Source organism: Daphnia carinata, chromosome 3 (genome assembly GCF_022539665.2).
Source record: "Daphnia carinata strain CSIRO-1 chromosome 3, CSIRO_AGI_Dcar_HiC_V3, whole genome shotgun sequence".
NCBI lineage: Eukaryota > Metazoa > Arthropoda > Branchiopoda > Diplostraca > Daphniidae > Daphnia > Daphnia carinata.
Genome location: NC_081333.1, coordinates 13027527 through 13055171, shown reverse-complemented (window position 1 = coordinate 13055171; position 27645 = coordinate 13027527). Strand labels below are relative to the sequence as shown.

General features: G+C 39.8%; 7 protein-coding genes and 1 long non-coding RNA gene across 8 annotated transcripts; 4 read left to right on the top strand and 4 right to left on the bottom strand.

Annotated features, from left to right (window-relative positions):
* Positions 1-58: 58 nt before the first annotated feature.
* On the top strand, positions 59-998 carry LOC130698648 (uncharacterized). Its single transcript, XM_057521337.1, has 4 exons — positions 59-241; positions 307-444; positions 502-775; positions 846-998. Exons 1-4 carry the CDS (start codon positions 74-76, stop codon positions 941-943), a joined length of 678 nt encoding a protein of 225 aa, XP_057377320.1. The 5' UTR covers positions 59-73; the 3' UTR covers positions 944-998.
* A 920-nt stretch (positions 999-1918) lies between these two features.
* LOC130698646 (uncharacterized) lies at positions 1919-2966 on the top strand. Its single transcript, XM_057521335.2, has 4 exons — positions 1919-2149; positions 2207-2341; positions 2399-2675; positions 2750-2966. Exons 1-4 carry the CDS (start codon positions 1934-1936, stop codon positions 2848-2850), a joined length of 729 nt encoding a protein of 242 aa, XP_057377318.1. The 5' UTR covers positions 1919-1933; the 3' UTR covers positions 2851-2966.
* A 679-nt stretch (positions 2967-3645) lies between these two features.
* Positions 3646-4531, top strand: LOC130698651 (uncharacterized). The gene is made up of 4 exons (XM_057521339.1): positions 3646-3849; positions 3909-4043; positions 4098-4341; positions 4408-4531. Exons 1-4 carry the CDS (start codon positions 3661-3663, stop codon positions 4500-4502), a joined length of 663 nt encoding a protein of 220 aa, XP_057377322.1. The 5' UTR covers positions 3646-3660; the 3' UTR covers positions 4503-4531.
* A 98-nt stretch (positions 4532-4629) lies between these two features.
* LOC130698644 (uncharacterized) lies at positions 4630-6620 on the bottom strand. The gene is made up of 5 exons (XM_057521333.2): positions 6380-6620; positions 6044-6324; positions 5482-5973; positions 4924-5425; positions 4630-4866 (listed from the first exon to the last, which is right to left on the bottom strand). Exons 2-5 carry the CDS (start codon positions 6311-6313, stop codon positions 4706-4708), a joined length of 1425 nt encoding a protein of 474 aa, XP_057377316.1. The 5' UTR covers positions 6314-6324; positions 6380-6620; the 3' UTR covers positions 4630-4705.
* Positions 6621-10745: 4125 nt separating this feature from the next.
* Positions 10746-16218, bottom strand: LOC130698677 (serine/threonine-protein phosphatase 6 regulatory ankyrin repeat subunit B-like). Its single transcript, XM_059494554.1, has 4 exons — positions 15663-16218; positions 15093-15598; positions 14905-15020; positions 10746-14829 (listed from the first exon to the last, which is right to left on the bottom strand). Exons 1-4 carry the CDS (start codon positions 15902-15904, stop codon positions 11467-11469), a joined length of 4227 nt encoding a protein of 1408 aa, XP_059350537.1. The 5' UTR covers positions 15905-16218; the 3' UTR covers positions 10746-11466.
* A 1495-nt stretch (positions 16219-17713) lies between these two features.
* LOC130698641 (uncharacterized) lies at positions 17714-19798 on the bottom strand. The gene is made up of 5 exons (XM_057521329.2): positions 19681-19798; positions 19308-19590; positions 18761-19252; positions 18130-18658; positions 17714-18061 (listed from the first exon to the last, which is right to left on the bottom strand). Exons 2-5 carry the CDS (start codon positions 19581-19583, stop codon positions 17892-17894), a joined length of 1467 nt encoding a protein of 488 aa, XP_057377312.1. The 5' UTR covers positions 19584-19590; positions 19681-19798; the 3' UTR covers positions 17714-17891.
* An 873-nt stretch (positions 19799-20671) lies between these two features.
* Positions 20672-24977, top strand: LOC132087812 (uncharacterized). Its single transcript, XR_009420630.1, has 5 exons — positions 20672-21127; positions 21487-21773; positions 23903-24001; positions 24069-24277; positions 24337-24977. It is a non-coding gene; the product is annotated as an uncharacterized LOC132087812 (long non-coding RNA).
* Positions 24079-26318, bottom strand: LOC130698640 (uncharacterized). The gene is made up of 5 exons (XM_057521327.2): positions 25908-26318; positions 25542-25826; positions 24991-25482; positions 24368-24899; positions 24079-24252 (listed from the first exon to the last, which is right to left on the bottom strand). Exons 2-5 carry the CDS (start codon positions 25797-25799, stop codon positions 24095-24097), a joined length of 1440 nt encoding a protein of 479 aa, XP_057377310.1. The 5' UTR covers positions 25800-25826; positions 25908-26318; the 3' UTR covers positions 24079-24094.
* Positions 26319-27645: the final 1327 nt, after the last annotated feature.

Below are 27645 nucleotides of genomic sequence, written 5' to 3'. Positions count from 1 at the left end.
TCAGTGTTATAAATTAAACTGCAACTAGTACATTCTGAAATTCTCTGCCTCAATTGTACACAATTATTTCGAAATGTTTAGTGACTTTGTTGGCGTCTTGTTAATCATTTGCAGCTGCATCTTCATAGCGAATGGACATGGCATTCTCTACGATCCACCCGGACGATCCTCCATGTGGCGGTTCGGTTTTAACGTGCCCATGAACGAGAACGACACGGGCCTTAATTGCGGTGGTAGAGAGGTGCATTTTTACCTGGACAATGAGTGTAATTTTTTGTAATGAAGGTATTTGATTAACGATCGTAGGCTCAGCACTTTGACGAAGTTAATCAGGGACGTTGTGGTGAATGCGGTGATGAATATAAACTAAGCCGGCCTAGACCCCATGACGAGGGAGGCCTTTATGGTACGGGCATTATCGGACAGACTTATGTCGAAGCATCGGTAATATTTTATAAAAGTTTTGGCTTTCGATCTTGGTTCAATTGTTTTTATTTTCAGATTGTTCGACTAACAGTTCAAATAACAGCCAATCATTTGGGCTATTTCGTGTTCCGATTGTGCCCGAAACAATCAGCTGATGAACTGGTGACGCAGGAATGCCTGGACAGATATCCACTTGAACTTGTCGAATTGCCTGGACAAGGTGATGGGATCATAGTCGAAGGCACCAAATTTCAAATCGGCAGTTCAACTGGCCTCTATTTCCCGAGTGTCCGGCTACCAGAAGGCGTCACTTGCCAAAACTGCGTCCTGCAGTGGTACTACAGCACAGGTGCCATTTGCAATTCAATGCCATTCTTTTAATTTCGTTTCAACAAAACTGAATGTTTGTTCCAATGCAGGTAATAGCCCCGGACTGTGTCCAGGGGGTGGCAATGGATATTGTTACCAGGAAACCTTTGTCAATTGCGCCGATGTGGCTATTGTACCACGGGCTTAGTTTAATGAAATGTCGAGAGGCTACATTGACCAAGATATAATTATATAGGGTTTTGATTTTGGTGATAGAGGAATTCGATCAAATGTTTGATTTATTCATTGATTGTCGAGCAATACACGTTTTACATGCAAAACGAAGTACTTTGTTGTTTTCCTCTCCGCTGTTTGATGGCTTAAAGTATTATACAATATAACATACCAACCATTGATTTAGTGGTGGCTATTTAAATAATAAGAGGAAATTCCCCTTTTCCCCGGTTTATTTCCTGATTAACTATAATGTTTGTTCTTCTATGCCTTATCCGACCAAAAGCAGTGCGGGACACAAAGGGATTGCTTCAAACGACAGATTGGGCACGCGAAGCCGATCGTTGAATTCTTTCATCATGGCCTTTGACAATGAAAAAAAGGGAATACCAGCATTCCGACTTTCCTTCCGTGCCAATGGAATTGTTTTCTTATCTCTGTTGTTGATTTCATTTCCCTTTTGGTTTCGTAACGCAGTTACGCTGCTTTTCAATGACGTTTTGATATGGCGATATCACTTCGTCACCTTCACTTCATTTATACATTAAAAAGCATTAGACTCAAATGAATAATGTTCAGCTTGTAATTTCTTCTTGTTCCATGAATATGTTGGTAATTTATCGAAATGGTTGTTGTTCATTGAATTCAAAAACGTAAATAACTAAAGAATTGTTGTACGTAACGTGCAATGGAACAAATGGACGTGTTATGCGTTTATTGAAATGACCGTCAGATAATGAAAACAAACAGAGGGACGCAATCGGTCCAGTGTGATACACACTATCCCATCACGTTTTTTATGATCTTTTTACTCTGCGACTTTTGACTATCTTCGCAGTGGCCTTATAAAGAGCTTGGTCAAACTCGAACCAATTGTTGTACAAACGATTCGCTTCCAAACTCACCATACGCAATAGGCCGTAATTCATTTCGATTTTTCATTTGAAAGAAAAAATCTATCAACATGGTTGTTTGTATTACGTCATCGAACAAACTGGTTGTTGCCTTCTCATCTGTTCTCCTGTTTGTGGTCATCTTCAGCAGCAACATCGTGAACGTAGATAGTCACGGCTACATGTACGATCCTCCTGGTCGTTCGTCCATGTGGAGGGTCGGTTTCAGCGTCCCTGAAGATTCTAAAAATTACAATGACATGGAGCTCAACTGTGGTGGTAGAGAGGTTAGTAGACCCAGCATTTAACACGTATCGAATGAAACTCATTGACTTGTTGTTCAGGCTCAGCACAACAGCATCAATCAGGGACGATGTGGGGAATGCGGAGACGAATGGAGGCTGGAACGGCCGAGATCAAACGATGAGGGGGGCATCTACCACACGGGCATCATTGGCCAAACCTACACCGAAGGATCGGTAATGTACATTCAATGATTCACATAGTACAGCCTTAACTAAGGATCCGTTGCACAGGTTGTACGCATTACGGTGAACGTTACGGCCAACCATTGGGGAGATTTCGTGTTCCGATTGTGTCCGAAACAATCAGCTGATGAACTAGTAACGCAGGAATGCCTGGACAGATATCCACTTGAACTTGTTGAATTGCCTGGACAAGGGGACGCGATCGTAGTCGACGGTGGCACTAAATTTCAAATTGGCAGCTCAACTGGCCTCTATTTTCCGACTGTCCGGCTACCAGCGGGCGTCACGTGTCAACATTGCGTTCTCCAGTGGTACTGGACAGTAGGTAAATATCACACCATCAAAAGAAATTCATCAAAGATCCTGTTTTTTTATTTTATTCCATTTTTTTTAATGCAGCCAATAGCGAAGGATTATGTCCTAATGGAGGCAGTGGCTACTGTTATCAGGAATCGTTCGTTAATTGTGCGGATGTATCCATTCTTCCAGCCCGTTTGTGATTGTCATATAATCAGAATCTATACTTGCATGTCAAATAAAATATTATCTATTCATCTTGATTTAATTTTTACTTCGTTATGAAACGGAATTTGAATCAATACATTTTATTTAAACGTCGAATTCCACTTGATATGTCGCAGAGTACCAAGTGAGATCTCCTAAGGTGTTGTCTAATTACGTCCAGAAAAAGAGGGGCGTTTATCCCAAATCATTTTCGTACCACTCCCATCCATTTACAATGTCGCAATGTTGTGAGCAGCATAAGGAAAACAGGGCACGGTAAATATCCATTAAGATTTCAGACAAACAAGTGTCTCGTATGTTTTTGGCCTGTAAAGACATGGGCATCAGTGATATCACGTCTTTATCCACACTGATTGACAAGAAACATTTGAAACGAGTGATTCTTCAATTATCTTGTTGATGGTCAAGCTAGGACCATTACGTGCCATTATCCGCATTTTATTTCGATCGTGTTCAACCGGCACGTACAGATTGTTGACAACGTACGTCATCCTTGTGAATTCGTCTCGTGATGTCATGGCAAAAGCCCGCTTCCGATTGTCATAGAGGACGTCAACGTCTAAACGAATCATAACCTTTCCGTTTTAGCGATGACAGTTGTCCATTTTGCTCTAAAAAACGATAAGAAGCAAAGCTATCAGCACGCGCCTATTGCCATCAAGTACAACACATAACTTGTACGGTATATATAAAGGACATGCGCATAATGTGAGGACTATTCGCTTGAACCAAGTAGGTAAACTTTGATTTTTAAGCTATTTTTCTTTAACGTTTAATCCTCGAGAATGAAACCAACGACATTGTTGATGAATTGCGGCCTGGTCATCGCCCTAATTGCTTCTGGTCGGTTGTTCCAATCAGCCGATGGGCATGGCATGATGCTGGATCCACCAAGTCGTTCATCCATGTGGCGGTACGGTTTCAACGTTCCGCCCAATTACAACGAAAATGGGCTCAATTGTGGCGGTTATGGTGTACGTCCTTTTCAATATTTCTATGTAACTGTTCTTTAATGAATGATTGAAATGCTTAGGTTCAATTCAACAGCGTCAATCAGGGCCGTTGCGGTGAATGTGGTGATGAATGGAGTCTACCCCGGCCAAGAGACAATGACGAAGGTGGGGTCTATGGAACTGGGATCATTGGACAAACTTACGCCCAATCATCGGTACATCAATTTAATAGAATTAAAATGCATTTCGATTGATTTTTTGTGTTTTAGTGGGTACGATTGACTGTCGAATTGACATCGAACCATTTGGGTTACTTTGAATTCCGTTTGTGCCCTAAACAATCGGTTGAAGAGTTGACCACTCAACAATGTTTCGATGACCATCTATTGACACTCATCGATGGTTCGACTCAGTTCTACGTTTCATCTGCTAACGGGCTCTATTTCCCTGTTGTTCAACTTCCTGCGGACGTTTCGTGCGATTATTGCGTCCTCCAATGGCGCTACACAGCAGGTATGTTTTGGTCAATCAAAAGAGTCCTTATTAAATTATTTAAATATTGTTCCTTTAAAATTTCAGGCAACAATTGGGGCGTGTGTAAAAACGGAACGTCCGGAATGGGATGTGGCTCGCAGGAGACGTTCGTCAATTGCGCCGATATCGCCATCATTTAACCCTCGCTGAACGGAACCTTGGCCTTCTATTTGTCTTTGAAATTTGCTATCCAGTTTTAGTTTCAAAAACATTAGAATATAGAATAAAAATGCATGAATCATATATACGTCGATTATTGGACGTCCGAAAAATGCCGTAAACAATAAATGGCTGGAAATTGAGCTGCGCAGAATCGCTGGAACACGACCAGCAAATATAGGTATTAAGAATTGTTGAGGGCTTTAACTTCTACGATCAGTTTCAAAAGTCGATCGGTAAGGGTTGGATTGTCGCTCAATTTCTGTGATTTCATCATGTTTTTCATGGTTTCTTCCAATTCGAGCGTCATTCCACTGGCACCTTTTTCTGGTTCCACGTCCGACTCTGAATCACGTATGATAAGACACTTGTTTTAGAAAAACTAAAGGTTGATTAAAATACCTGGTTTTGGTTCTTTGAGCCTCTCCTCTGCATCCAAATCGTCCAACTTGGTCAGCACTTTCTTGTTCAAAACAAAAGATAAAACGACGATGCCCATAAACATCCCCGTTAACGACCTCCTCTTGTAGTCTTTGAAGAAATCTTCCCAAGTATAATCATCGAGCGAAATGCCAAGTAACCTCAAATCAGTGGTTAGAGTATCGAAATAATAACGGAGCAAAACCACCATATGTTTCTCTCTCGTTTCAGGGGCAGCGCTCGAGTACATGAAGTAAAGGATGTCACTGATTGGATGTCCGATTCTTGAAATTTGAAAATCAATCATTTTGAGTGCGATTGGAATGTTGGCATTGGTTCCTTGCTGACCATCGTATTTGAACAGCATGTTGTTGTTCCAGAAATCGCCATGAAGGATGCAAGCCAATGGACCGCAATTTTCCTTTGTGTCGTACATGATAACGTCGGGCAAACGTTCCTCCAGTTCCTTTAACCATTCGACGAGCTAACAAAGCAGAACGTTTGAAAAAAATTCAATAAAATGTAACACTTGGTACTTACGTCGGGTCTTTCGACCTCTGCAGCGAATTCGACAATATTCTTGAAATTATCTTGGATCATTTCGAGCAGGCCCATATCGTACATTGTCTTTTCTTTCAAGAAAAAGTCAGTTGTCGATGGCATGTTGGACAATTCTCCAGTCGAAGGATCTGTCCATTTTCTTAGGACGTTCAGAGTTAAGGCGTGATAATGTGCCAACGACGTCAGTGCCATGTGACAGTGTCGATAATCAGCACCTAGTGCCTTTTCAGCCATGCGATAACCCTGTGCCTTGAGATCCTCGAGCAACGTGCAAATACCCGAACCATCTGTTCCATCCTTGACCATCTCCTCGATGTGAGTGTAGTAGACATCGGGCACGTCTAGCGGGATCGGTTGATCGGCATGCATTTCCCTCAGCAGGCCAAAGAAATGATGGTACATGTTAATCTCACGGTGATGAGTGTGTGCCTCGTACGCTGCCTGACGCAACAGCGCATTCGTTGGAAGGACCTGTTTTAAAAGATCCAAAATTTCAATGTGATGAAGTCAGGCAGAACCACGTAGAAAATGAATAATTTACTTTGATAAATGTACTCAACGTCTGAGTCTTGTTTTCCGATGCTGTAAGTTGAGCTGTTACAATGAAAGTATCGCTCATAAAATTGTCCCCTAGGCTGGACGCGGATTCGGCCACAACATGCACTTGTCCGTAGTGGGGCAGGTCATCGTAAGTGACGCCATCGATATGATCTGTTGCCAGAGAGGCCAGTTGGGCAGCCAAGCTCTTCGCCTCAAAGAGGGTCTTCCAGAAATGCTGCCGATCTGCCAAGCTCTTTACTTGTCTAGTCATCTTTCGATATTCTGATTTGCATACGTCTTCTTATTTCAATTTAAAATATTTAAATTTAGGTTTTACCTCGGGGTTTGAATTACAAGAAATTGGAAGACTGCAATCAAAGTATTGGAAGTAGTATGTCAAAAGCACAACTCTGAATGCTATCCAATAAAAGCGTATCCCAAAGGTCTAATTTTTCTCTTCTAATACCATCTCGTTATCACCGAAAAACATACGCTGCGACTAAAAATAAAAACAAGTGAGCAAATCAAAATCACAAGACGTCCAATAGACGACGATCTGCTTTTCGATATCTCTCCGTGTAGAATGATAGAGACCTTCTGTACTTCCTATACGTGCTGCTGGCCTTTTGGGATTTTCTATTTTGCATGTTGAAATGCCGAGTCATGTTCGTGTGTTTGTATGGAAGAGAGGGAATCGATATCATCTCGTCCTTGTACGATCTAGTGTTTTACTTCAAACTCGTTGACTGGTGCAGTAAATGGCCTAGCAACTGGGCAATAAATCTCACTTGTTGAATATAATCAACCTCCATGTTTACGTCTACCTGTTTGGTGTGAAGAATAGATGCAAGGCCGACTGGCTTATCACAAAAAGGCTTTTTACCAAAACGCACGGTTTAGAATAGCAATTTTTGTACAATAGATGTACTATACGTTATCGCACTTGGTCTAGTTAAGTCAGGCATCCTGGCTAACGAGTTAATGTTTTGTATTCGGCACGTAGACCTGCCAAACAAATGCAATCAAAAACTTGTAGGTCAAACATGCACTGTTGAATTTAGCTCAGTCATACTATGATTCGTTGCATACCTTATCATTCTGAGAGTAAGCCGGACATAGTTTTTTGGATACGTAATGGACAAGTTTTCAATGCTTGAGTCGCCATCATGTTCTTCATCTTTTCCTCCATTTCGAGGCTCATTCTACTTTCGCCCTTCATTTGTTCCACGTCCGTATCTACACGTTTGCCAAAATGTGAAATGCATAGAAATTAAATAATCAAACACCCATCAATACCAGTATTGATAATAATTGCAATAATAATAAATTTTTAGGGAGCGAATTTCTGTACCTGATGTAGGACCTTACTAAATATTGAACGAATTGTCACAGTCATCTCGTTGCACACACTGAGAGAAAACCATTCCTCCTACTTTTCTTCGGGCACGTGTACCGTACCGATTTCGCTGATTGATCGTGTAAGAATCGATACAATCATTGGAAGACTATTTTCGTTTTGGAATGCATTATTCCAAATGTTAAAAAAATTTAATTTTAGAAATGTTTCGTTTAAAATATGTGTGCTACTAGACAGGAAAAATTTATAATATCGGATAAAGAAAATGGAAGGACATATTTGCGTTTCACTGCACATGTTTATAACACACCCGCCTTCTCACAATTAGCGCTAGAGGTACGGGAAGGAAAACCATGCTGGCTAGCTCAGGGACAAAAGGCAATAAGACACGAGTTCTCCCGCCTATGGAACAATAGCTCAACAATGGTTCAATGAACCTGGTAAGTTTTGTTATCTCTAACAATAAATTGCCTGTTTCCTTTTCTAATCGAGCGGAGTTCTCTGAAACCCATGTTTTCGTTTCGTCTATTATTTATCATCTTCGTCTTTTTGAATTTTTCAAATTCCTACTAATGAGACCTTACAGTGTCCTTGTAAAGTATCTCTCCCACCCTCCCCCGCAACAAACGGCGGGTATAATTTCCGCGCGCCACCACCGGCAAGACTGAGCATGTCTACCGAGCCCGTAGTAGGGATCAGTGCATTCTGCTTTAGTCTCTGGTCTGGTGGAGTGTCGCAATGTGCAGTGGTAAGTTTAGTCCCATGAACGTGCACCTTTTCCTTTTGCTTCTTCGTTAGTATGTGAGAGCGTTGCCACCTTTTCTTTGCAGGACATAAAAGCAGGTTAAAATATTTGTAATGCAATCAATGACGTAAATTTGTTTAGACAATACTAGTCTACTGACACGTAGTCAAAATGTTACATTTCTGTCGTAAATACAGTTGTATCTAAGGCAGAGTTTGGATTATTTGACTAGGCTTGCACGATGGTCAATTTCAATACTTTTCGATTCACGGCCGTCATAAGAAACTTGGACATTTTGGATCAATATTGCTTACAACATGTGTTTGGTGCAATGGGGAATGTCTTAGAAATAATAAATCACCTGCGATCATTTGTTAGTCTATAGTATTGAGCTAAATGTTTACATTGCCGTACTTTTTTCCTAAATGATGATTTTTTATTTGTTTCTTTTTTGCTCAGTTTGTTGCGAATGAAGCGCGTCGTGGTGATGAAACTGGCAAATGTGGTTTTGAAACCGGCCAACGGTCAAAACCTAAAGCGGAGAGTCTAAAAGTGTGTGTGATGTCCAGCAGATTGCTGTCTTTCGATGAAGACTATGTGGTGCATTTCCAGGTTAGTTTTCGTATTCGGGTTTTATTTTTTATAAAGCTTTAGAGCTGGACGCGCCCGTTAGATTGTATGGAGGATTGAATTCCCTTTTTTCATTGGTGTGCGTTTTCCTCGGAATTTTGCAAACAAATATTTTAAGTGAAGGTTTATTCAATCGTGACGAAGCCAAGAGCTATCATCCATAGTGTCCTTTTCACCACTCTATAACCAACTGCATCTAGCAGTTAATCCTCACTTGACGTTCGCAGCACTTTGCTTTGGATGATATTTCAAGAGAAATGAAATTAGCTTTGGATGATATTTCAAGAGAAATGAAATTAGGATACTCAAATGGTGACGTGCATATTCCGTGGTTTTCAATGAGGTTGGCGAGTGAAACGATTCGTTATGGAATTCAGATTTTATGTATTTACACTTTCACCTTAAGTTGATGCCAACGCGCAACAGTAATTAATTTTAGTCTTGCTCAATTTGTTAAAAATATGATGTGAGCTTTTTTAAGTTCATTTCACATCCATTCACTATGAACATGGCGATCACAAAGATCAAGCTTCCGCTCGATCGGTTTGACACTAACCGTGGAGCGCTTTCTCCTTTCGTTGTACTCTGTATCATGTAGAGGAGGTAGGGCGCAATTGGAACACGCGGCAATTGAAACAAAAATTCTACTACTTAAAGTATGTAAGAGATTTTGTTTAAAAAATTTGAACTAACGGAAATTAGGGTTCTACATTTTTAGAAAAAATTGGAGGCTTTAGAATCCAAAAGTTTTCGAATTATCCCAGAAAATTGTTTTTTGACTGCCCATTTGTCGTTTTTTTGCAGACAATTTTTTCGTTTTCATACCGAAAACGATGGAGAAAATCATTAAAAAAGGTCTCCAATCATTCGTCATTCTTTAAGCTATAAATTGATCACATTAACTTTTTCCTAGCTAAATTTTATCCCCCATAAACATTAAAACTCCTTGAAGACCCATGGTCGGAGCAGTTGGAACACCTTGTTCCAATTGCGACCCTTCCGTATGCGCGTCTCCTATACTATAGTCTGGCAACAGTGTTCCCTACGCAGCGTATTAGCAGAGCTCTTTTTTCAATTATTGTTTATTTTTGTGTTTTATTTCGTCTGCTGGGTGGCTGGCATTTATCGTCTGCCACAATGTTTGTGCTTTTATTTACAACGTTGACGAAAGAAATTAAATTTAAAAAATTAAATTAAGGACATTAACAACAATTATGATGTAAGGCTGGACATGCAATATTCGATTATAAAAATTTTATCTCCATACTATTAACCGTTCTTTTGATTACTAACGGTTTTCCGAACTTAATTCAGAAAACTACTAAAATTCATTAAATAATATTTAGTTAGTATAGAAAGTTATAAAATATCTTAAAAAGTAAAGATTAAAATTCTCTATATTGTTGTAAAAAAATCATCAAAATACGTATCCCAGATTCTAAGATATCGTCATTTTAGTTTCTTCATAAAACCGGGAGCTCTCTTATGGGAAAACCCACGTTTCAATTGCCCAGACGCCCTGTTTCAATTGCCGAGTAGAATTGGCAATTGAAACAACTTGGGGTACCTCCAGTTTTTTACGCATAGCAGATATTAATCTTTGCCGAACCCACCCAAAAAAAATACGGTTATGTAGCTGAGATAATTGGCTACAAATCTATATATTTTTTAGTTTACTTGGACGATTTTTGTAAACGTACGGAACAAAAATAAGTTTTGTGTTCCAACCACGCCCTACCTCCCCTAATTAAATTAAAAACAAAGTAGAGTCGGTTTCCTTTGAAACACCTAATTTTACTTTGACAAATTTGAATTAGAATTATGTTTGATGTTGAAGTTTGACGCTTATCCTCCCTGTAAAGTCTGCCTTCCTCGGTAATTTTGCGCGCCTAATATGTTTTCTTGGACCGGAAGAACTAGTTGTTTCCTTAGCAAGGACGTGATTACTAAAAGAAAGATCAATTTGTTTTCCTTGGATGTATTTTTCCGAGAATCCCATTTCTTGCAACATACTGGGGAATTTTGTTTGAATTTATTTTAGTATGTTCTTCTTCTGAACAGCCTTAACATTTTTTAAAATTCATACGGTTTTAAAGATTTCGTTCACGTTGCAATTTGCAAGATTTATATTACGCCGACACAAGCCGAGTGCATTCCATCTAGTAAAGTAGGTCTTTGCGTTTTTGTCGATGCCGAGTTCAATCAAAACTTTAATCGCGTCGATTAAGTGTGGGCTTGAATTGTATTCACACAAATAATGAAGCGCATTCCATCCAAAGTAATCCTTTGCGTCCCTGTCGATGCCGAGTTCGATCAAGAGTTTAATCGCCTCGATTAAGTGTGGCCTTGAATTGTTCCAACACAAAAGATGAAGCGCATTCGATCCATCGTTGTCCTTTGCATCCTTGTCGATGCCGAGTTCAATCAAAAATTTAATCGCATCGATTAAGTGTGGGCTTGAATTGTTCCAACACAAATAATGAAGCGCATTCCTTCCATTGTTGGCTTTTGCGTTTTTGTCGATGCCGAGTTCAATCAAAAATTTAATCGCATCGATTAAGTGTGGGCTTGAATTGTTCCAACACAAATAATGAAGCGCATTCCATCCATTGTTGGCTTTTGCGTTTTTGTCGATGCCGAGTTCAATCAAAAATTTAATCGCATCGATTAAGTGTGTGATTTTCTTTTTGCATCACAAACGATGAAGCGCATTCCTTCCATCGTTGTCCTTTGCGTTTTTGTCGATGCCGATTTTGATCAAGAGTTTAATTGCATCGATTAAGTGTGAGCTTGAATTGTTCCAACACAAAAGATGAAGCGCATTCGATCCATCGTTGTCCTTTGCATCCTTGTCGATGCCGAGTTCAATCAAAAATTTAATCGCATCGATTAAGTGTGGGCTTGAATTGTTCCAACACAAATAATGAAGCGCATTCCTTCCATTGTTGGCTTTTGCGTTTTTGTCGATGCCGAGTTCAATCAAAAATTTAATCGCATCGATTAAGTGTGGGCTTGAATTGTTCCAACACAAATAATGAAGCGCATTCCATCCATTGTTGGCTTTTGCGTTTTTGTCGATGCCGAGTTCAATCAAAAATTTAATCGCATCGATTAAGTGTGGGATTGACTTGTTGCAACACAAACGATGAAGCGCATTCCTTCCATCGTTGTCCTTTGCGTTTTTGTCGATGCCGATTTTGATCAAGAGTTTAATTGCATCGATTAAGTGTGAGCTTGAATTGTTCCAACACAAAAGAGGAAGCGCATTCGATCCATCGTTGTCCTTTGCATCCTTGTCGATGCCGAGTTCAATCAAAAATTTAATCGCATCGATTAAGTGTGGGCTTGAATTGTTCCAACACAAATAATGAAGCGCATTCCTTCCATCGTTGTCCTTTGCGTTTTTGTCGATGCCGATTTTGATCAAGAGTTTAATTGCATCGATTAAGTGTGAGCTTGAATTGTTCCAACACAAAAGATGAAGCGCATTCGATCCATCGTTGTCCTTTGCATCCTTGTCGATGCCGAGTTCAATCAAAAATTTAATCGCATCGATTAAGTGTGGGCTTGAATTGTTCCAACACAAATAATGAAGCGCATTCCATCCATTGTTGGCTTTTGCGTTTTTGTCGATGCCGAGTTCAATCAAAAATTTAATCGCATCGATTAAGTGTGGGATTGACTTGTTGCAACACAAACGATGAAGCGCATTCCTTCCATCGTTGTCCTTTGCGTTTTTGTCGATGCCGATTTTGATCAAGAGTTTAATTGCATCGATTAAGTGTGAGCTTGAATTGTTCCAACACAAAAGATGAAGCGCATTCGATCCATCGTTGTCCTTTGCATCCTTGTCGATGCCGAGTTCAATCAAAAATTTAATCGCATCGATTAAGTGTGGGCTTGAATTGTTCCAACACAAATAATGAAGCGCATTCCTTCCATCGTTGTCCTTTGCGTTTTTGTCGATGCCGATTTTGATCAAGAGTTTAATTGCATCGATTAAGTGTGAGCTTGAATTGTTCCAACACAAAAGATGAAGCGCATTCGATCCATCGTTGTCCTTTGCATCCTTGTCGATGCCGAGTTCAATCAAAAATTTAATCGCATCGATTAAGTGTGGGCTTGAATTGTTCCAACACAAATAATGAAGCGCATTCCATCCATTGTTGGCTTTTGCGTTTTTGTCGATGCCGAGTTCAATCAAAAATTTAATCGCATCGATTAAGTGTGGGATTGACTTGTTGCAACACAAACGATGAAGCGCATTCCTTCCATCGTTGTCCTTTGCGTTTTTGTCGATGCCGATTTTGATCAAGAGTTTAATTGCATCGATTAAGTGTGGGCTGGAATTGTATCGACACAAAAGATGAAGCGCATTCCATCCATCGTTGGATTTTGCGTTTTTGTCTATGTCGTGTTCGATCAAGATTTTAATCGCATCGATTAAGTGTGAGCTTGAATTGTTCCAACACAAAAGATGAAGCGCATTACATCCATCGTTGGATTTTGCGTTTCTGTCGATGCCGAGTTCAATCAAAAATTTAATCGCATCGATTAAGTGTGGGCTTGAATTGTTCCAACACAAATAATGAAGCGCATTCATTCCATCGTTGGATTTTGCGTTTTTGTCGATGCCGAGTTCAATCAAAAATTTAATCGCATAGATTAAGTGTGGGCTTGAATTGTGTCGACACAAGTCATGAAGCGCATTGTATCCATGGTTGTCCTTTGCGTTTTTGTCAATGCCGAGTTCAATCAAAAATTTAATCACATCGATTAAGTGTGGGCTTGAACAGTTTCGACACAAAAGATGAAGCGCATTCGATCCATGGTTGTTTTTTGCGTTTTTGTCGAAGCCGAGTTCGATCAAGAGTTTAATCGTATCGATTAAGTGTGGGCTTGAATTGTTACAACACAAATAATGAAGCGCATTGGATCCATCGTTGGTTTTTGCGTTTTTGTCGCTGCCGAGTTTAATCAAGAGTTTAATTGCATCGATTAAGTGTGGGCTTGAATTGTTTCGACACAAATAATGAAGCGCATTAGATCCATAGTTGTCCTTTGCGTTTTTGTCGATGCCGAGTTTGATCAAGAGTTTAATTGCATCGATTAAGTGTGAGCTTGAACTGTTTTCACACAAATAATGAAGCGCATTCGATCCATCGTTGGTTTTTGCGTTTTTGTCGATGCCGAGATCGATCAAGAGTTTAATTGCATCGCTTAAGTGTTGGCTTGAATTGTATCGACACAAAAGATGAAGCGCATTACATCCATCGTTGTCCTTTGCGTTTTTGTCGATGCCGAGTTCGATCAAGAGTTTAATTGCATCGATGAAGTGTGGGCTTGAACTGTATCGACACAAAAGATGAAGCGCATTCTGTCCCTTGTTTGACTTTGCGTCCTTGTCGATGCCGAGTTCGATCAAGAGTTTAATTGCATGGATTAAGTGTTGGCTTGAATTGAATCGACATAACAGATGAAGCGCATTCCATCCAACGTTGTCCTTTGCTTTTTTGTCGATGCCGAGTTCGATCAAGAGTTTAATTGTATCGATTAAGTGTGGGCTTGAATTGTTACAACACAAATAATGAAGCGCATTCGATCCATGGTTGGTTTTTGCGTTTTTGTCAATGCCGAGTTCGATCAAGAGTTTAATTGCATCGATGAAGTGTGGGCTTGAACTGTTTCGACACAAAAGAAGAAGCGCATTCGATCCATCGTTGGTTTTTGCGTTTTTATCGATGCCGAGTTTGATCAAGAGTTTAATTGCATCGATTAAGTGTGAGCTTGAACTGTTTTCACACAAATAATGAAGCGCATTCGATCCATGGTTGGTTTTTGCGTTTTTGTCAATGCCGAGATCGATCAAGATTTTAATCGCATCCATTAAGTGTGGGCTTGAATTGTATCGACACAAAAAATGAAGCGCATTCCATTCATCGCCATTCTTTGAGTTTAAGTCGACACCGAGTTGGATTAAATTTTTGATTTTATTCCCAAAAACTGTTGTGTGATGTTTACACAGCAGTTGCAGGTGTTTTTCTTTTTCGATGAGCTAAATGAGAAACCATTGTTAGAGAACCCAAATTTCAATAACAATGAAGGTGTTAAACTTGTGAGGTTTTATTACTTTGATTTTTATGTCAGCAAGCTGGTTAACAACTTGTTCAGATGTAATTCTTGTATCAGATGTGTTGATCAGCATTTGTTCTATTAAGTTACGTGCTAAATGGTTTTTGTGAATTTCTATATTTAAAAAGTTTTAAACATTTTATATTATGCTTAAGTTATACGAACTTGTCTCAAGAGGTTACTTACCACTCATATTGACTGATTCGTTTTTCAGGATGTTGTTCGCAATTTCTAAAGCATTTTCGCCGTAGATATGTTTTCCTTTTAAGAGAATGTAACCAAAGACGAGGCCTTCTGCGAATACGTCGCTTTTGATAGAGCCTCTAGTTTCTTCAATGCGCAGGCCGTTTCCCATAATTTCCATAATTTCGGGAGAAAACCAAAGAAAAGTCCCTCTGATTCCACTCATTGTGAAAGTTCCTCTGTCATTCACTGCTCTTGACAATCCAAAATCAGCCCACTTGATCTTTATCTCTTCACCTTGATCAGTATGTTTCACAGAAATGAGAATGTTTTCCGGTTTAATGTCCCGATGGATTAGGTTCTGTGAATGAATGTATTTGAGACCAGTGGCTAACTGGTAGAAAATTTCGAAATTATTTGGTAATGCAGGTCCTTTGTATTTCCGACGATCGTCCTCTTTTAGGAATACCCGATCTAATGATGCGTCGCACAATTCCAAAGCAATGTAACTGAATAACAGAAATCATATAGAGCATCTCTTTTTAATTCATAGTTATCACGTAACAATCTTACTTGAAGTTATCATCCCTTGCGAAGTGCACAAATTTAACAATATTGGGATGATCTAACTGCTGCAGAATTTTTAACTCGTCGTTAACTACTTGATCTTTGTTATTTAGCTTCAGAATTCTTTTGATTGCTACACTTTGACCTTTATGTTTACCTCGATGCACTGAACCGAAGCCACCAATACCCAAAAGATCATTGCGATCAAATTCGATGCCATCTACATTTACGGCAGTAGTCGATGACATTTCAGGCTTTTAGGCACTCGAGGCTAGCGAGACAAGAACTTGTACGAGCTTCTATTGGGAAATACCGTTTGCACTGAAGAACCTTCACTTGCAATCCGAAATCGTTTTGAATTTATCAGTTTACCTGTAAAGCACAAAATATAGCTTACGAGTACAATGCAGATAATAATTTGTTATCGCGTTGTCTATACCTGTTGATCCGTGTGAAATGTCAATAACGTTTTTTTCATTTGCTCCTTAAAATTACACATCACATTATTTTAACGAGACTTTTTTTCTCGTTGACGAGAGCTTGTCAAATGAGTTGCATCGAATTAATAATTTGCTCATAGTGCCTTTCCAATAGTTTCTTTCAATGGTTGCTGCGTATAAAATGTTTTATCATAGAGATTTACTAATCGCGCCCTGCACTGTTCGCTTTCGACACGTATGCCTTATCGCATTATTTCTCATTATCTTTCTGAAGCCTTGCCCCCTTCTTTTCTTTTCATCTAAATATATTATGAATATATAGTACGTCATTTCTATGACGACAATTATATTTATTAAATTATATTTATTGGCGCTGTTAGCGGGGTCAGTTAGAAGGTAAAACAACCAAACAATTTAAAATTACGAATGTTTAGCTGAACCCGTTAAAAATATGCGTACTAAAAGCCGCGTACAAATTGTACCATCGGCTTGGCACAAGTGAACATCAGTCTGCCCTCTCTTTCTATGCGGTACAAATAAAACTGATTACCTTAGACACAGCTGTTGAAGATCGAGAACAACTAGCGCGGCAAGTTTATTAAAGATGTCATTCAAGGCGGGGCACCGGTGAAGTCGCTAATAAAAAAAAATTCTCTTGCAAACGTCATTCAATTCTTCTTTTCGGCCGCATTCGAATTGAATACAATTTATTAGTGATGACATTCAGGTATAGCAGTGTTAGCTCATTCAAAATCATCGACCTTTAATGCTTACTCTATTCTCGCATTTTCCAGCTTATTGGCCATAATGACCAATATTACTAAATTTTAAATATCAGAAAGCGATTTATCTCACTTTCTTCATCTCACAGGGAGAGTTGTTTTTAGCTGAAGCAAACAAATTTGACGCTGCTTTGAGTTACGACGCATTGTTTCGTCAATTTTAGTGCACGTTCAGCAGTTTTTATTGATAAGCTGTTTACCTCAACTCAAATGCAGCCAGATAATAGAATATCTTTTTGGTTTTGACTTGCTTTCCGCACATTTGTTTGTTTTGTTTCAAAATAAGCTTGGGCATATCAGCTAGTTTTTATGCGCTTGGTAAGGTTACTCCCTGCCGATTGCACAACAAGGTGATTCAAAATTGTATTTCAAATAAATGTAATTTGGGTTATTTCTTCAAATCAGTGAGCCAAGAAAAGATGAACAAAAAATTCTGAAGGAAATGATACCTTCCTTGGCTCTAAAGAGAACACTGAAGAGAAAGAAGATGTATAATAATAATTTTAAAAAATCGATTTCGAATCGATAAATTGCCTTGTGAAATAATGATATTTTGCATGAAATTTCGCCATTTTCCAATCATTTTTATTCTAATAAATGCCACATGGCAACACCGCATTGGCAAAAGTCTGATTACCCGATCGCTCTGTATTACTCCTTGCTTTGTAGTATCTGGTATGCGTGTAAGAGAATCGTTATCATCTCGCCTTAACGACCTGGTGTTACGCAAACTCGCTGATTGTGCTGCAGTGCCAGTAGTGCAACAAGTACAGTTATCAGCCAACCAACAGGCAGTAAATCACATTTATTGAATCTAATCAAACATACGTGATTACGTCAACCTATTTGATGCAGCAACAAAATACATAGAACGCCATCTTGTATTCGTTTTGTCTTTTACTATGTTGCGAAGTGTGTCTACAATTAGCACATCTTATTCAAACCTTTAATATGCAAAATGGTGGAAAACCTTGAAGATACGGGAAAAGATGAACAATTTAAGGTACTACAGTTTAAGAGCAATTTAAGGCCATAGCCTCCAGGATCAGTTTAAGAATTCGATCGGACAGAGCCGGACTATCACTCAGTACATACGTCGCCATCATGTTCTTGTAAGTTTCCTCCATTTCGAGGCTCATTCCACTTTCGCCCTTAACTGGCTCCACATCCATCTCTTCGTTCACTAAAAGGCCAACAACACAATGAAGACGATTAAAAAGCACTGATACCCAAACGGAAATCAACTTTCACCTGGTTTGGGCTCTTTTAGTTGCTCGTCTGCATCCATATCTTGTAAACTGGTCACAACCTTCTTATTTTGGGTCATGGAAACGATCATGACGCCTATCAACATCCACATTAACGACCTTTTCTTGTAATCCTCCAAAAAGTGTTGCCAGCTGTAGTTGTCCAACGAAATGCCGAGCAACCTCAGATCGGTCGTCAACGTATCAAAATAATAACGAAGTAATACGAGCATGTAACGTTCTCTCAACTCCGGCATTGTACTCGTGTACATGAAGTAAAGGACGTCGCTGAGTGGGTGGCCGATCCTCGATAGTTGAAAATCGAGCATTCTCAGTGAAACAGGAATGTCTGCTGGTGCATTCTCGCTATTTCCATCTTCAGGGCGATCCGACTGCTCTGCGTATTTGAACAGCATATTGTTGTTCCAGAAATCCCCATGAAGAATGCAAGCCAATGGACCGCTGCTCTCCAGATTGTCGACTAAAACGATTTCTGGCATTCGCTGCTGTATGTCTGACAACCATTCAACTACCTGGTAATGATTGTTAATCAATGAATTTGAACGGAAAGCCTAAAGCTATTGAAAGCGTTCGTGCCCATTAGGTATTGCAAGAATACTTCACAGCATACTCACACCAGGTCTGTCTATTTCTTTGGCGAAATTGACGATCGAGATGGAAAAGTCTTGAAGGATTTTAATGATTCCTACGTCATACATGGATTTCTCTTCCAAAATGAATTTCGCCACAGGTGGCATATTGGACAATCCTCCTGTTGACGGATCTTTCCATTTTCTCACAGCGTTCAGAGTCAAGGCGTGATAATGAGCCAATGACGTCAATGCCATGTGACAGTGGCGATAATCGGCACCTCGTATTTTATCCGCCATACGATAATTCTCTGATTTGAGATCCTCCAGTAAAATGCAAGTACCCGATCCGTCCGTCTCGCCCTTGACAACCTGTTCCAGATGGGTGTAGTAACAGTCTGGAACATCTAATGGAATCGGCTGATCGGCATGCAGTTCTCGTAGAAGAGCGAAGATGTGGTGGTACATGTTGATCTCACGGTGATGAACGCGAGACTCGTAAGCCGATTTACGAAGCAAGAAATTAGATGGCAGCACCTGTTGAACGTTGAACAGTTTCAAACTCGTTAGAAGTGAATAGGGAAATAAATACCTTAATGAAAGTACTCAAGACGTCGATTGGCTCTTCGTGTTGGCCTTGCAATAGCCGGGCAGTTACAATGAACGTATCGCTCTGGAAATTGTCACCTAAATTTGAACCAGATTGAGCCACGACGTGCACTTTTCCGTACTGGGGTATGTCATCGTAGGTGACGCCATCAATGTGATCCGTCGCCAAGGAGGCTAGCTGGGCAGCCAATTTTTTGGTTTCAAAAAGTACTTTCCAAAAATGCTGTCGATCACTCAGACACTTGCTTTTTCCATTCATTTTTAACCTAATTAGAAATAATTGTCACCTAATGTAACTGCTCTTAATTGAGCGAATCATATTAGAGAAAAACTGTACTGAACATGAAATGGCTTACAAGAAAATGTAAAGCTGGAACTATTATCAATTGGGAAGTTAAAGATGTTATTGATTCTGCGCTGCTCGATGTGTTGTCCGGAATGATCCTAGTACGTCAGTGAAACAGAAATGCTGACCACATACACGGACATTATCTATCGAACAACGTTGTTGGTGTATCCCAACTTGTTCGTTGGTTTCTTATCTCTCCGAATGCTCGAGCACGATCGAAAGTAGAACAGAATGACTTGCAAATCAATGCATTCCATGCAAGTTCAACATACAAACCAATTTTTTTTTTTATTTTTTCGAATGGTACGTGGTAAATCATTTTAAAGGCAATTGATTCAGAATTGGGTTTGCCATCGTCTTCGTATTTGAACAGCATATTATTAATCCAGTAATCGCCGTGCAAGATGCCCGCTAGTGGTCCACTACTCCGTTAATTACTCTTTTTGATCTACATCACATAAACCATCAGTTCTCATCTGTTCAAATGGTAGGACTCAACTGATAGCAGATTATGACTGGCACACCGATGCAGCAGGTGCAGAAGGACATTCGAAATGTAAACAATCACAACGTGATATTTAATTTAATTAAATTTTTTTTTGGAAGGGGGATGAAGAGAGTTTAACGAATTGTCCCAGAAATCTCGTTGCCCACACTCAGAGAAAACCATTCCTCCTACTTTTCGTCGGGCACGTGTACTAATTTCGCTGATTGATCGTTTAAGAATCGATACAACCGTTGGAAGAGCATTTTCGTTTTGGAATGCATTATAACTAAATGTTTAAAAAAAAGTCGTTGTTTTTTAGAAATAATTCGTTTAAGTATGTGTACTACTAAATAGGAAAATTTATAATGTCGCATAAATAAAATGGAAAGACATATTTGCGTTTCACTCCGCCATGTTTATAACACACCCGCCTTCTCACCATTGGCGCTAGAGGTAAGGAGAATAAGAGCATGTTGGCTTGATCGGGAACAAAAGGTAATAGAACAGGAGAGTGGTTCTCCCGCCAATGGAACAATAACTCACTAATAGTTCAATGAACCTGGTAAGTTTTATTATCTTTAACATTAAATTGCCTGTTTTCTTTTCAACTCGGGGGGAAGTTCTTTGTAGTCCATGTATTCCTTTCGTCTATTATTTATCATCTTTGTCTTTTTGAATTTTCCAAATTCTCACTAATGAGATCTTACAGTGTCCTTGTAAAGTTTCTCTCCCACCCTCCCCCGCCACAAACGGCGGGTATACGTTCCGCGCGCCACCACCGGAAAGACGGAGCATGTCTACCGGGCCTAAAGTAGGCATTGGTGCTTTTCGCTTTAGTCTCTGGTCTGGTGGAGTGTCACAATGTGCAGTAGTGAATTTGTGTCCCATGAACGTGCACCTTTTCCTTTTGCTTCTTCGCCAGTTTGTGAGAGCGTTGCCACCTTTTCTTTGCAGGAAATAAAAGCAGGTAAGAACATTTGTCATACAATCAATGACGTAAACTTGTTTAGAAAACACTAGTCTATTGACACGAAAGCAAAATGTTACATTTATGTGGTAAATACAGTCGCATCTAAGGCCTGGATCATGCGACTAGGCTTGCACGCTGGTCGATTTCAATATTTTACGATTCATGGCCGTCGTAAGAAACTTGGACATTTTGGATCAATATTGCTTGCAACATGGGGCTGTTGCAATGGGGAATGTTTTAGAAATAAAGAGTCACCCGCAAAGTATTTGTTATCCTCTAATAATGAGCTAAATGTTACAGTGCCGTTCTCTTTCACTAAATGATGATTTTTTTTATTTGTTTCTCTTTTTGCTTAGTTTGTTGCTGAATGAAGCAAGTCCTGGTGATGTAACTGGCAAACTTGGTTTTGAAACCGTCCAACGGTTTAAACCCTGGAAACATCGTCATACCACAAGCTGATTGTCCATCAGTGGTGGAATGTTTACACGTCAATTTACGATGGACCACAAGTCAGCTCATTGGTGACCCCGCTGCAATCATCAAAACTCCGGGTGTAAATCGGAGAGAGTCGAAATATCAAATGTGTGTGTAGTGTCCAGCTGATTACCTACTTCGATGAAGATCACACGTCGTGCATTTCCAGGTTAGTTTTTGTATTCAGGTTTTACATTTTACAAAACTAAAGAGCTGTGCGCGCCTGTTAGATTGTGTGGAGGATCGAATTAACTTTTTTGATTGGTATGGGTTTTCCTCGGAATTTTACAAACAAATATTTTAAGTGAAGGCTTATTCAGTCGTGACAAAGCATAGATCTATCATCCGTAGCGTCCTTTTCACCACTCTTCATAATGAACGCTTCTACCAGTTAATACTCACTTTGATGCTCGAACAATTTGCTTTGGTTGACATTTCAAGAGAAATGAAACTAGGATATTCAAATGGTAATTTGCAGATTGCATGGTTTTCAATGAGGTGAGCGAGTGAAACGATTCATAATGGCATTCAAATTTTATCTATTTACACTTTCTTCTTAAATTCATGACAAAGCGCGCAACAATTATTAATTTTAGTCTTTTTAAAGCTTGTCAAAAATAGGCTTTGAGCTTTTTTGAAAGTTCATTCCGCATCTATACAGATTAACATTGTGACCATATAGATAGCATACAATTACTCACCTGATGCCTCATGTTTCTCCTAAAGTAGAGTTTTCCAACGATAGCAGAGTTGTATTAATGGACGTGTGGTCGTTCTTTTTGCAGTTGGCCCAGCAAACAGAGATAGTTTTTCCGCAGACAAGTTACGGAACTTTTCGTTACGTTTCCTCAAACTCTTTTATTCACTTGTGTTACACGGTTCGTTTTCTTCATACTCCAGCTGATGTGGTGCGTTGCACTGTCTATAATAACTATAATAAGCCGTACTTTGCCGAGAGTCTCGTTTGTTGCAACGTAGCGTTCTGTTTGCCTGTCCATCTTGCGAAAAGCTTTAATATCGTTATAAGTGCACCTCATACGATTTAAAGATTTCGTCTAGGTTGCAGTTTGTGAAATTTGTATTGAGCCGGCTCAAATCGAGTGCATTTGATCCATTCTTATTCTTTGCCTCCTTGTCGATGCCGAGTTCGATCAAGAGTTTAATTGCATCAATTAAGTGTGGGCTTGAATTGTTAGAACACAAAATATGAAGCGCATTGGATCCAGCGTTGGTTTTTGCGTCCTTGTCGATGCCGAGTTCGATCAAGAGTTTAATCGCATCGTTTAAGTGTTGGCTTGAATTGTTATAACACAAAAGATGAAGTGCATTGGATCCATCGTTGGTTTTTGCATCCTTGTCGATGCCCAGTTCGATCAAGAGTTTAATCGTATCGTTTAAGTGTTGGCTTGAATTGTATCGACACAAAAGATGAATTGCATTGGATCCATCGTTGGTTTTTGCATACTTGTCGATGCCCAGTTCGATCAAGAATTTAATCGCATCGTTTAAGTGTTGGCTTGAATTGTATCGACACAAAAGATGAATTGCATTGGATCCATCGTTGGTTTTTGCATCCTTGTCGATGCCCAGTTCGATCAAGAGTTTAATCTCATCTATTAAGTGTGGGTTGGAATTGTTATAACACAAAAGATGAAGTGCATTGGATCCAGCGTTGGTTTTTGCATCCTTGTCGATGCCCAGTTCGATCAAGAGTTTAATCGCATCGTTTAAGTGTGGGTTGGAATTGTAATAACACAAAATATGAAGCGCATTCCATCCATCATTGTCCTTAGCGTCCTTGTCGATGCCGAGTTCGATCAAGAGTTTAATCGCATCGATTAAGTGTAGGCTTGAATTGTTTCGACACAAAAGATGAAGCGCATTCAATCCAGTATTGGTTTTTGCATCCTTGTCGATGCCCAGTTCGATCAAGAGTTTAATCGCATCAATTAAGTGTTGGCTTGAATTGTTATAACACAAAAGATGAAGTGCATTGGATCCACCGTTGGTTTTTGCATCCTTGTCGATGTCCAGTTCGATCAAGAGTTTAATCGCATCCATTAAGTGGGGGTTGGAATTGTTATAACACAAAAGATCAGCAGTTTTTATTGATAAGCTGTTTACCTCAAGTCAAGTGCAGCCAGATAATAGAAAAGCTTTTTGGTTTCGACTTGTTTCCCACACATTTGTGTGTTTTGTTTCAAAATAAGCTTGGGCATATCAGCCAGTTGTTATGCTCTTGGTAAGATTGCTCGCTGTCTATTGCACCACAAGGTGATTAATGTGTTTTGCGTGTAGATGTGTTTGTGTGGGCGAGAGGGAATCGATATCCTCATGTTCTTGATGATCTGGTGTTACACTTTGAACTCGTTGACCGGTGCAGTTCCACATAAACAAGTATGGAAGCGTTCTAGCAACTGGGCAATAAATCTCACGAATTTAATCAACCTCCTATTTAAAACAGGATGCATTGATTACTGCTGCTGCATTTTATGAATCATTTAAAGCCTTCACTTCCATCAGTTTAAGGATTCGGTCCGACAAAACCGAACTAGCACGCAATGCCTGAGTCGCCATCATGTTCTTCATCTTTTCCTCCATTTCGAGGTTCAATCCACTTTCATCCTTCATTGGTTCCACGTCCGTATCTACACGTTTGCCAAAATATGAAAGGTATAGAAATTAAATAATCAAACTGCCACCAATACTAATTTTTATCATAATTACAATAGTAATCATATTTTAAGGAACAATTTGCTGTACCTGATGTAGGACCTTTCTTTTGTTCTGCCTCATCCATGTCTTGTAAAGTGGAAGCGGCTTGCTTGTTTTGGGTCATGGTAATCATCAAGACACCAGCAAACATCCACATCAAGGATCTTTTCTTGTAGTCTTCCATAAAATTTTCCCACGTGTAGTTGTCGAGTGAAACGCCGAGAAATAGCAAATCAGTCGTCAACGTATCGAAATAATGACGAAGCAAGACGAGCATGTGTTGCTCCCTCAACTCTGGCATTGTACTCGTGTACATGAAGTAAAGCACATCGCTGAGTGGATGGCCTATCCTCGATTGCTGAAAATCGAGCATTTTTAACGAAACAGGAATGTTTACGGATGCAGTTTCGTTCGTTGTCCTATCTTCGGGGCGATCCGTCTGCTCTGCGTATTTGAACAGCATGTTGTTGTTCCAAAAATCTCCGTGAAGGATGCAAGCCAGTGGACCACTGGTCTCTACATTGTCGACTAACATGATCTCCGGTAGCCGTTGCTGAAGATCCGTCAACCACTCGACTAACTGTTAATGATTGAACAACAATGGAGCTGTAAAATTCAATGGCTAAGCACAGTCAAATACAAAAAATATCTAAACAAATAGCTATACTTACATCAGGTCGGTTAACTGGTTTGGCAAAATCGACGACAGTGGTGGCAAAATTCTGAAGGGCATGGGTGATACCCATGTCAAACATGGACATTTCATCAAAAATAAATTTTGCAGCAAGTGGCACCTTGGATAACTCTCCTGTGGACGAGTCTTTCCAAGTTCTCAATGCATTTAGCGTTTGAGCGTGATAATGAGCTAGCGATGTCAGAGCCATGTGGCAATGACGATAATCAAGTCCTCCTGTTATATCCACCATGCGATAATTCTCTGTTTTCAAGTCTTCAAGTACGATGCAAGTATTCGATCCGTCCGTCTCGCCCTTGACAACTTCCTCCAGATGGGTGTAGTAACAATCTGGGATGTCCAAGGGAATCGGTTGGTCGGCATGCATCTCTCGCAGGAGAGCGAAAAAATGTTGGTACATGTTGATCTCGCGTTGATGGACACGAGACCCGTCCACAGCTTGGCGCAGAAAGGAATTCGACGGCAGTACCTGTTGAAAACAAAACAGCGTAAAATTTCGAAATGTTAAGTGCATAGGTAAATCAATACCTTGATGAAAGTACTCAAGTGTTGGCCTTGCAACAGCCGTGCAGACACAATGAACGTGTCGCGTTGGAAATTGTCACCTAAATTTGAGCCAGATTGAGCCACGACGTGTACGTTTCCATACTGGGGCAAGTCATCATAGGTGACGCCATTAACGTGATTCGTCACGATGGAGGCCAGCTGGGCAGCCAATTTTTTGGTTTCAAAAAGGGTTTTCCAAAAAAGTTGTTTATCACCCAGGGTCTTGATTTCTCCACTCATTTTAGAGGCTTGGTTATGCTGTACTTTCTGCATTGTGTAACATGAACATGTATAGTTTGGTGATATTTAATGGAAAAATTGTACACCGACCAACATCAAATGTCTTACAAGAAAAATGAACCTTTTTGTCAGTTGAAAATGGGCGATGAAACTAAAAGTTCGCTTGACACTTTATACTTAGGTAAGTAAACACAGTGAATTGTAAGCGTCTTCGATGTCTGGTGTCCAGAGGAGTTGGCACTGAACTGAACGTGAATGAAAAAGAACACCAACTACAAGCAAAAATGTCACCTCTCGAACCAAGCTACGATGTCCGTGATTGACCTACTTTACACGGACATCCTGTTCTTATCTGTCCGAATACTAGGACTCAACTGAATTCAGATCATCACTGGGACACCGAGGCAGCATGTGCAGAAGGAAATTCGAAATGCAAGCAATTACAACTTGATATTTAATTTAATTTCATTTTCCTTTTTGGGGTGGGGGATGGCGGGAGTTTAACGTATTGTCACAGACATCTTGTTGCACACACTGAGAGAAAGCCATCCCTCCTACTTTTCGTCGAGCACGTGTACCGATTTCGCTGATTGATCGTGTAAGAATCGATACAATCATTGGAAGACTATTTTCGTTTTGGAATGCATTATTCAAAATGTTAAAAAAATTTTATTTTAGAAATGTTTTGTTTAAAATAAGTGTACTACTAGACAAGAAAAATTTATGATATCGGATAAAGAAAATGGAATGACATAGTATTTGCGTTTCACTGCACATGTTTATAACACACCCGCCTTCTCACCATTGGCGCTAGAAGTACGGGAAGTAAAACCACGCTGGCTTGCTCAGGGACAAAAGGCAATGAGACACGAGTTCTCCCGCCTATGGAACAATAGCTCAACGATGGTTCAATGAACCTGGTAAGTTTTGTTATCTTTAACAATAAATTGCCTGTTTCCTTTTCAAATCGAGCAGAGTTCTCTGTAACCCATGTTTTCCTTTCGTCTATTATTTATCATCTTTGTCTTTTTGAATTTTCCAAATTTTTGCTAATGAGACCTTACAGTGTCCTTGTAATGTTTCTCTCCCACCCTCCCCCGCAACAAACGGCGGGTATAAGTTCCGCGCGCCACCACCGGCAAGACTGAGCATGTCTACCGAGCCCGTAGTAGGGATCAGTGCCTTCTGCTTTAGTCTCTGGTCTGGTGGAGTGCCACAATGTGCAGTGGTAAGTTAAGTCCCATGAACGTGCACCTTTTCCTTTTGCTTCTTCGTTAGTATGTGAGAGCGTTGCCACCTTTTCTTTGCAGGACATAAAAGCAGGTTAGAATATTTGTCATGCAATCAGTGACGTAAATTTGTTTAGACAATACTAGTCTACTGAAACGTAGTCAAAACTTTACATTTCTGTCGTAAATACAGTTGTATCTAAGGCAGAGTTTGGATTATTTGACTATGCTTGCACGATGGTCAATTTCAATACTTTTCGATTCATGGCCGTCATAAGAAACTTGGACATTTTGGATCAATATTGCTTGCAACATGTGTTTGGTGCAATGGAGAATGTCTTAGAAATAATGAATCACCTGCAATCATTTCTTAGTCTATAGTATTGAGCTAAATGTTTACATTGCCGTACTTTTTTCGTAAATGATGATTTTTTTATTTGTTTCTTTTTTGCTCAGTTTGTTGCGAATGAAGCGCGTCGTGGTGATGAAACTGGCAAACGTGGTTTTGAAACCGGCCAATGGTCAATCCTAAAGCGGAGAGTCTAAAAGTGTGTGTCATGTCCAGCAGATTGCTGTCTTTCGATGAAGACTACGTGTTGCATTTCCAGGTTAGTTTT

What these genes read in the sequence shown, in the direction of transcription:
- LOC130698648 (XM_057521337.1), top strand. Translation starts at nt 74, where the DNA reads ATGTTTAGTGACTTTGTTGGCGTCTTGTTAATCATTTGCAGCTGCATC. An exon ending in TTAATTGCGGTGGTAGAGAG is followed by an intron (nt 242 to 306) that starts GTGCATTTTTAC and finishes TAACGATCGTAG; the next exon opens with GCTCAGCACTTTGACGAAGT. An exon ending in GCAGTGGTACTACAGCACAG is followed by an intron (nt 776 to 845) that starts GTGCCATTTGCA and finishes GTTCCAATGCAG; the next exon opens with GTAATAGCCCCGGACTGTGT.
- LOC130698646 (XM_057521335.2), top strand. Translation starts at nt 1,934, where the DNA reads ATGGTTGTTTGTATTACGTCATCGAACAAACTGGTTGTTGCCTTCTCA. An exon ending in AAACCTACACCGAAGGATCG is followed by an intron (nt 2,342 to 2,398) that starts GTAATGTACATT and finishes TCCGTTGCACAG; the next exon opens with GTTGTACGCATTACGGTGAA. An exon ending in CCAGTGGTACTGGACAGTAG is followed by an intron (nt 2,676 to 2,749) that starts GTAAATATCACA and finishes TTTTTAATGCAG; the next exon opens with CCAATAGCGAAGGATTATGT.
- LOC130698651 (XM_057521339.1), top strand. Translation starts at nt 3,661, where the DNA reads ATGAAACCAACGACATTGTTGATGAATTGCGGCCTGGTCATCGCCCTA. An exon ending in TCAATTGTGGCGGTTATGGT is followed by an intron (nt 3,850 to 3,908) that starts GTACGTCCTTTT and finishes TGAAATGCTTAG; the next exon opens with GTTCAATTCAACAGCGTCAA. An exon ending in AAACTTACGCCCAATCATCG is followed by an intron (nt 4,044 to 4,097) that starts GTACATCAATTT and finishes TTTGTGTTTTAG; the next exon opens with TGGGTACGATTGACTGTCGA.
- LOC130698644 (XM_057521333.2), bottom strand. Translation starts at nt 6,313, where the DNA reads ATGACTAGACAAGTAAAGAGCTTGGCAGATCGGCAGCATTTCTGGAAG. An exon ending in CGTTGAGTACATTTATCAAA is followed by an intron (nt 5,974 to 6,043) that starts GTAAATTATTCA and finishes CTTTTAAAACAG; the next exon opens with GTCCTTCCAACGAATGCGCT. An exon ending in GCTCAAAGAACCAAAACCAG is followed by an intron (nt 4,867 to 4,923) that starts GTATTTTAATCA and finishes TACGTGATTCAG; the next exon opens with AGTCGGACGTGGAACCAGAA.
- LOC130698677 (XM_059494554.1), bottom strand. Translation starts at nt 15,904, where the DNA reads ATGTCATCGACTACTGCCGTAAATGTAGATGGCATCGAATTTGATCGC. An exon ending in CGAATCAGTCAATATGAGTG is followed by an intron (nt 15,021 to 15,092) that starts GTAAGTAACCTC and finishes TTTTAAATATAG; the next exon opens with AAATTCACAAAAACCATTTA. An exon ending in TTGCTGACATAAAAATCAAA is followed by an intron (nt 14,830 to 14,904) that starts GTAATAAAACCT and finishes TTTCTCATTTAG; the next exon opens with CTCATCGAAAAAGAAAAACA.
- LOC130698641 (XM_057521329.2), bottom strand. Translation starts at nt 19,583, where the DNA reads ATGAATGGAAAAAGCAAGTGTCTGAGTGATCGACAGCATTTTTGGAAA. An exon ending in TCTTGAGTACTTTCATTAAG is followed by an intron (nt 19,253 to 19,307) that starts GTATTTATTTCC and finishes AACGTTCAACAG; the next exon opens with GTGCTGCCATCTAATTTCTT. An exon ending in AAGAAATAGACAGACCTGGT is followed by an intron (nt 18,659 to 18,760) that starts GTGAGTATGCTG and finishes AATCATTACCAG; the next exon opens with GTAGTTGAATGGTTGTCAGA.
- LOC130698640 (XM_057521327.2), bottom strand. Translation starts at nt 25,799, where the DNA reads ATGAGTGGAGAAATCAAGACCCTGGGTGATAAACAACTTTTTTGGAAA. An exon ending in AACCAGTTAACCGACCTGAT is followed by an intron (nt 24,900 to 24,990) that starts GTAAGTATAGCT and finishes AATCATTAACAG; the next exon opens with TTAGTCGAGTGGTTGACGGA. An exon ending in AAAGAAAGGTCCTACATCAG is followed by an intron (nt 24,253 to 24,367) that starts GTACAGCAAATT and finishes GCAAACGTGTAG; the next exon opens with ATACGGACGTGGAACCAATG.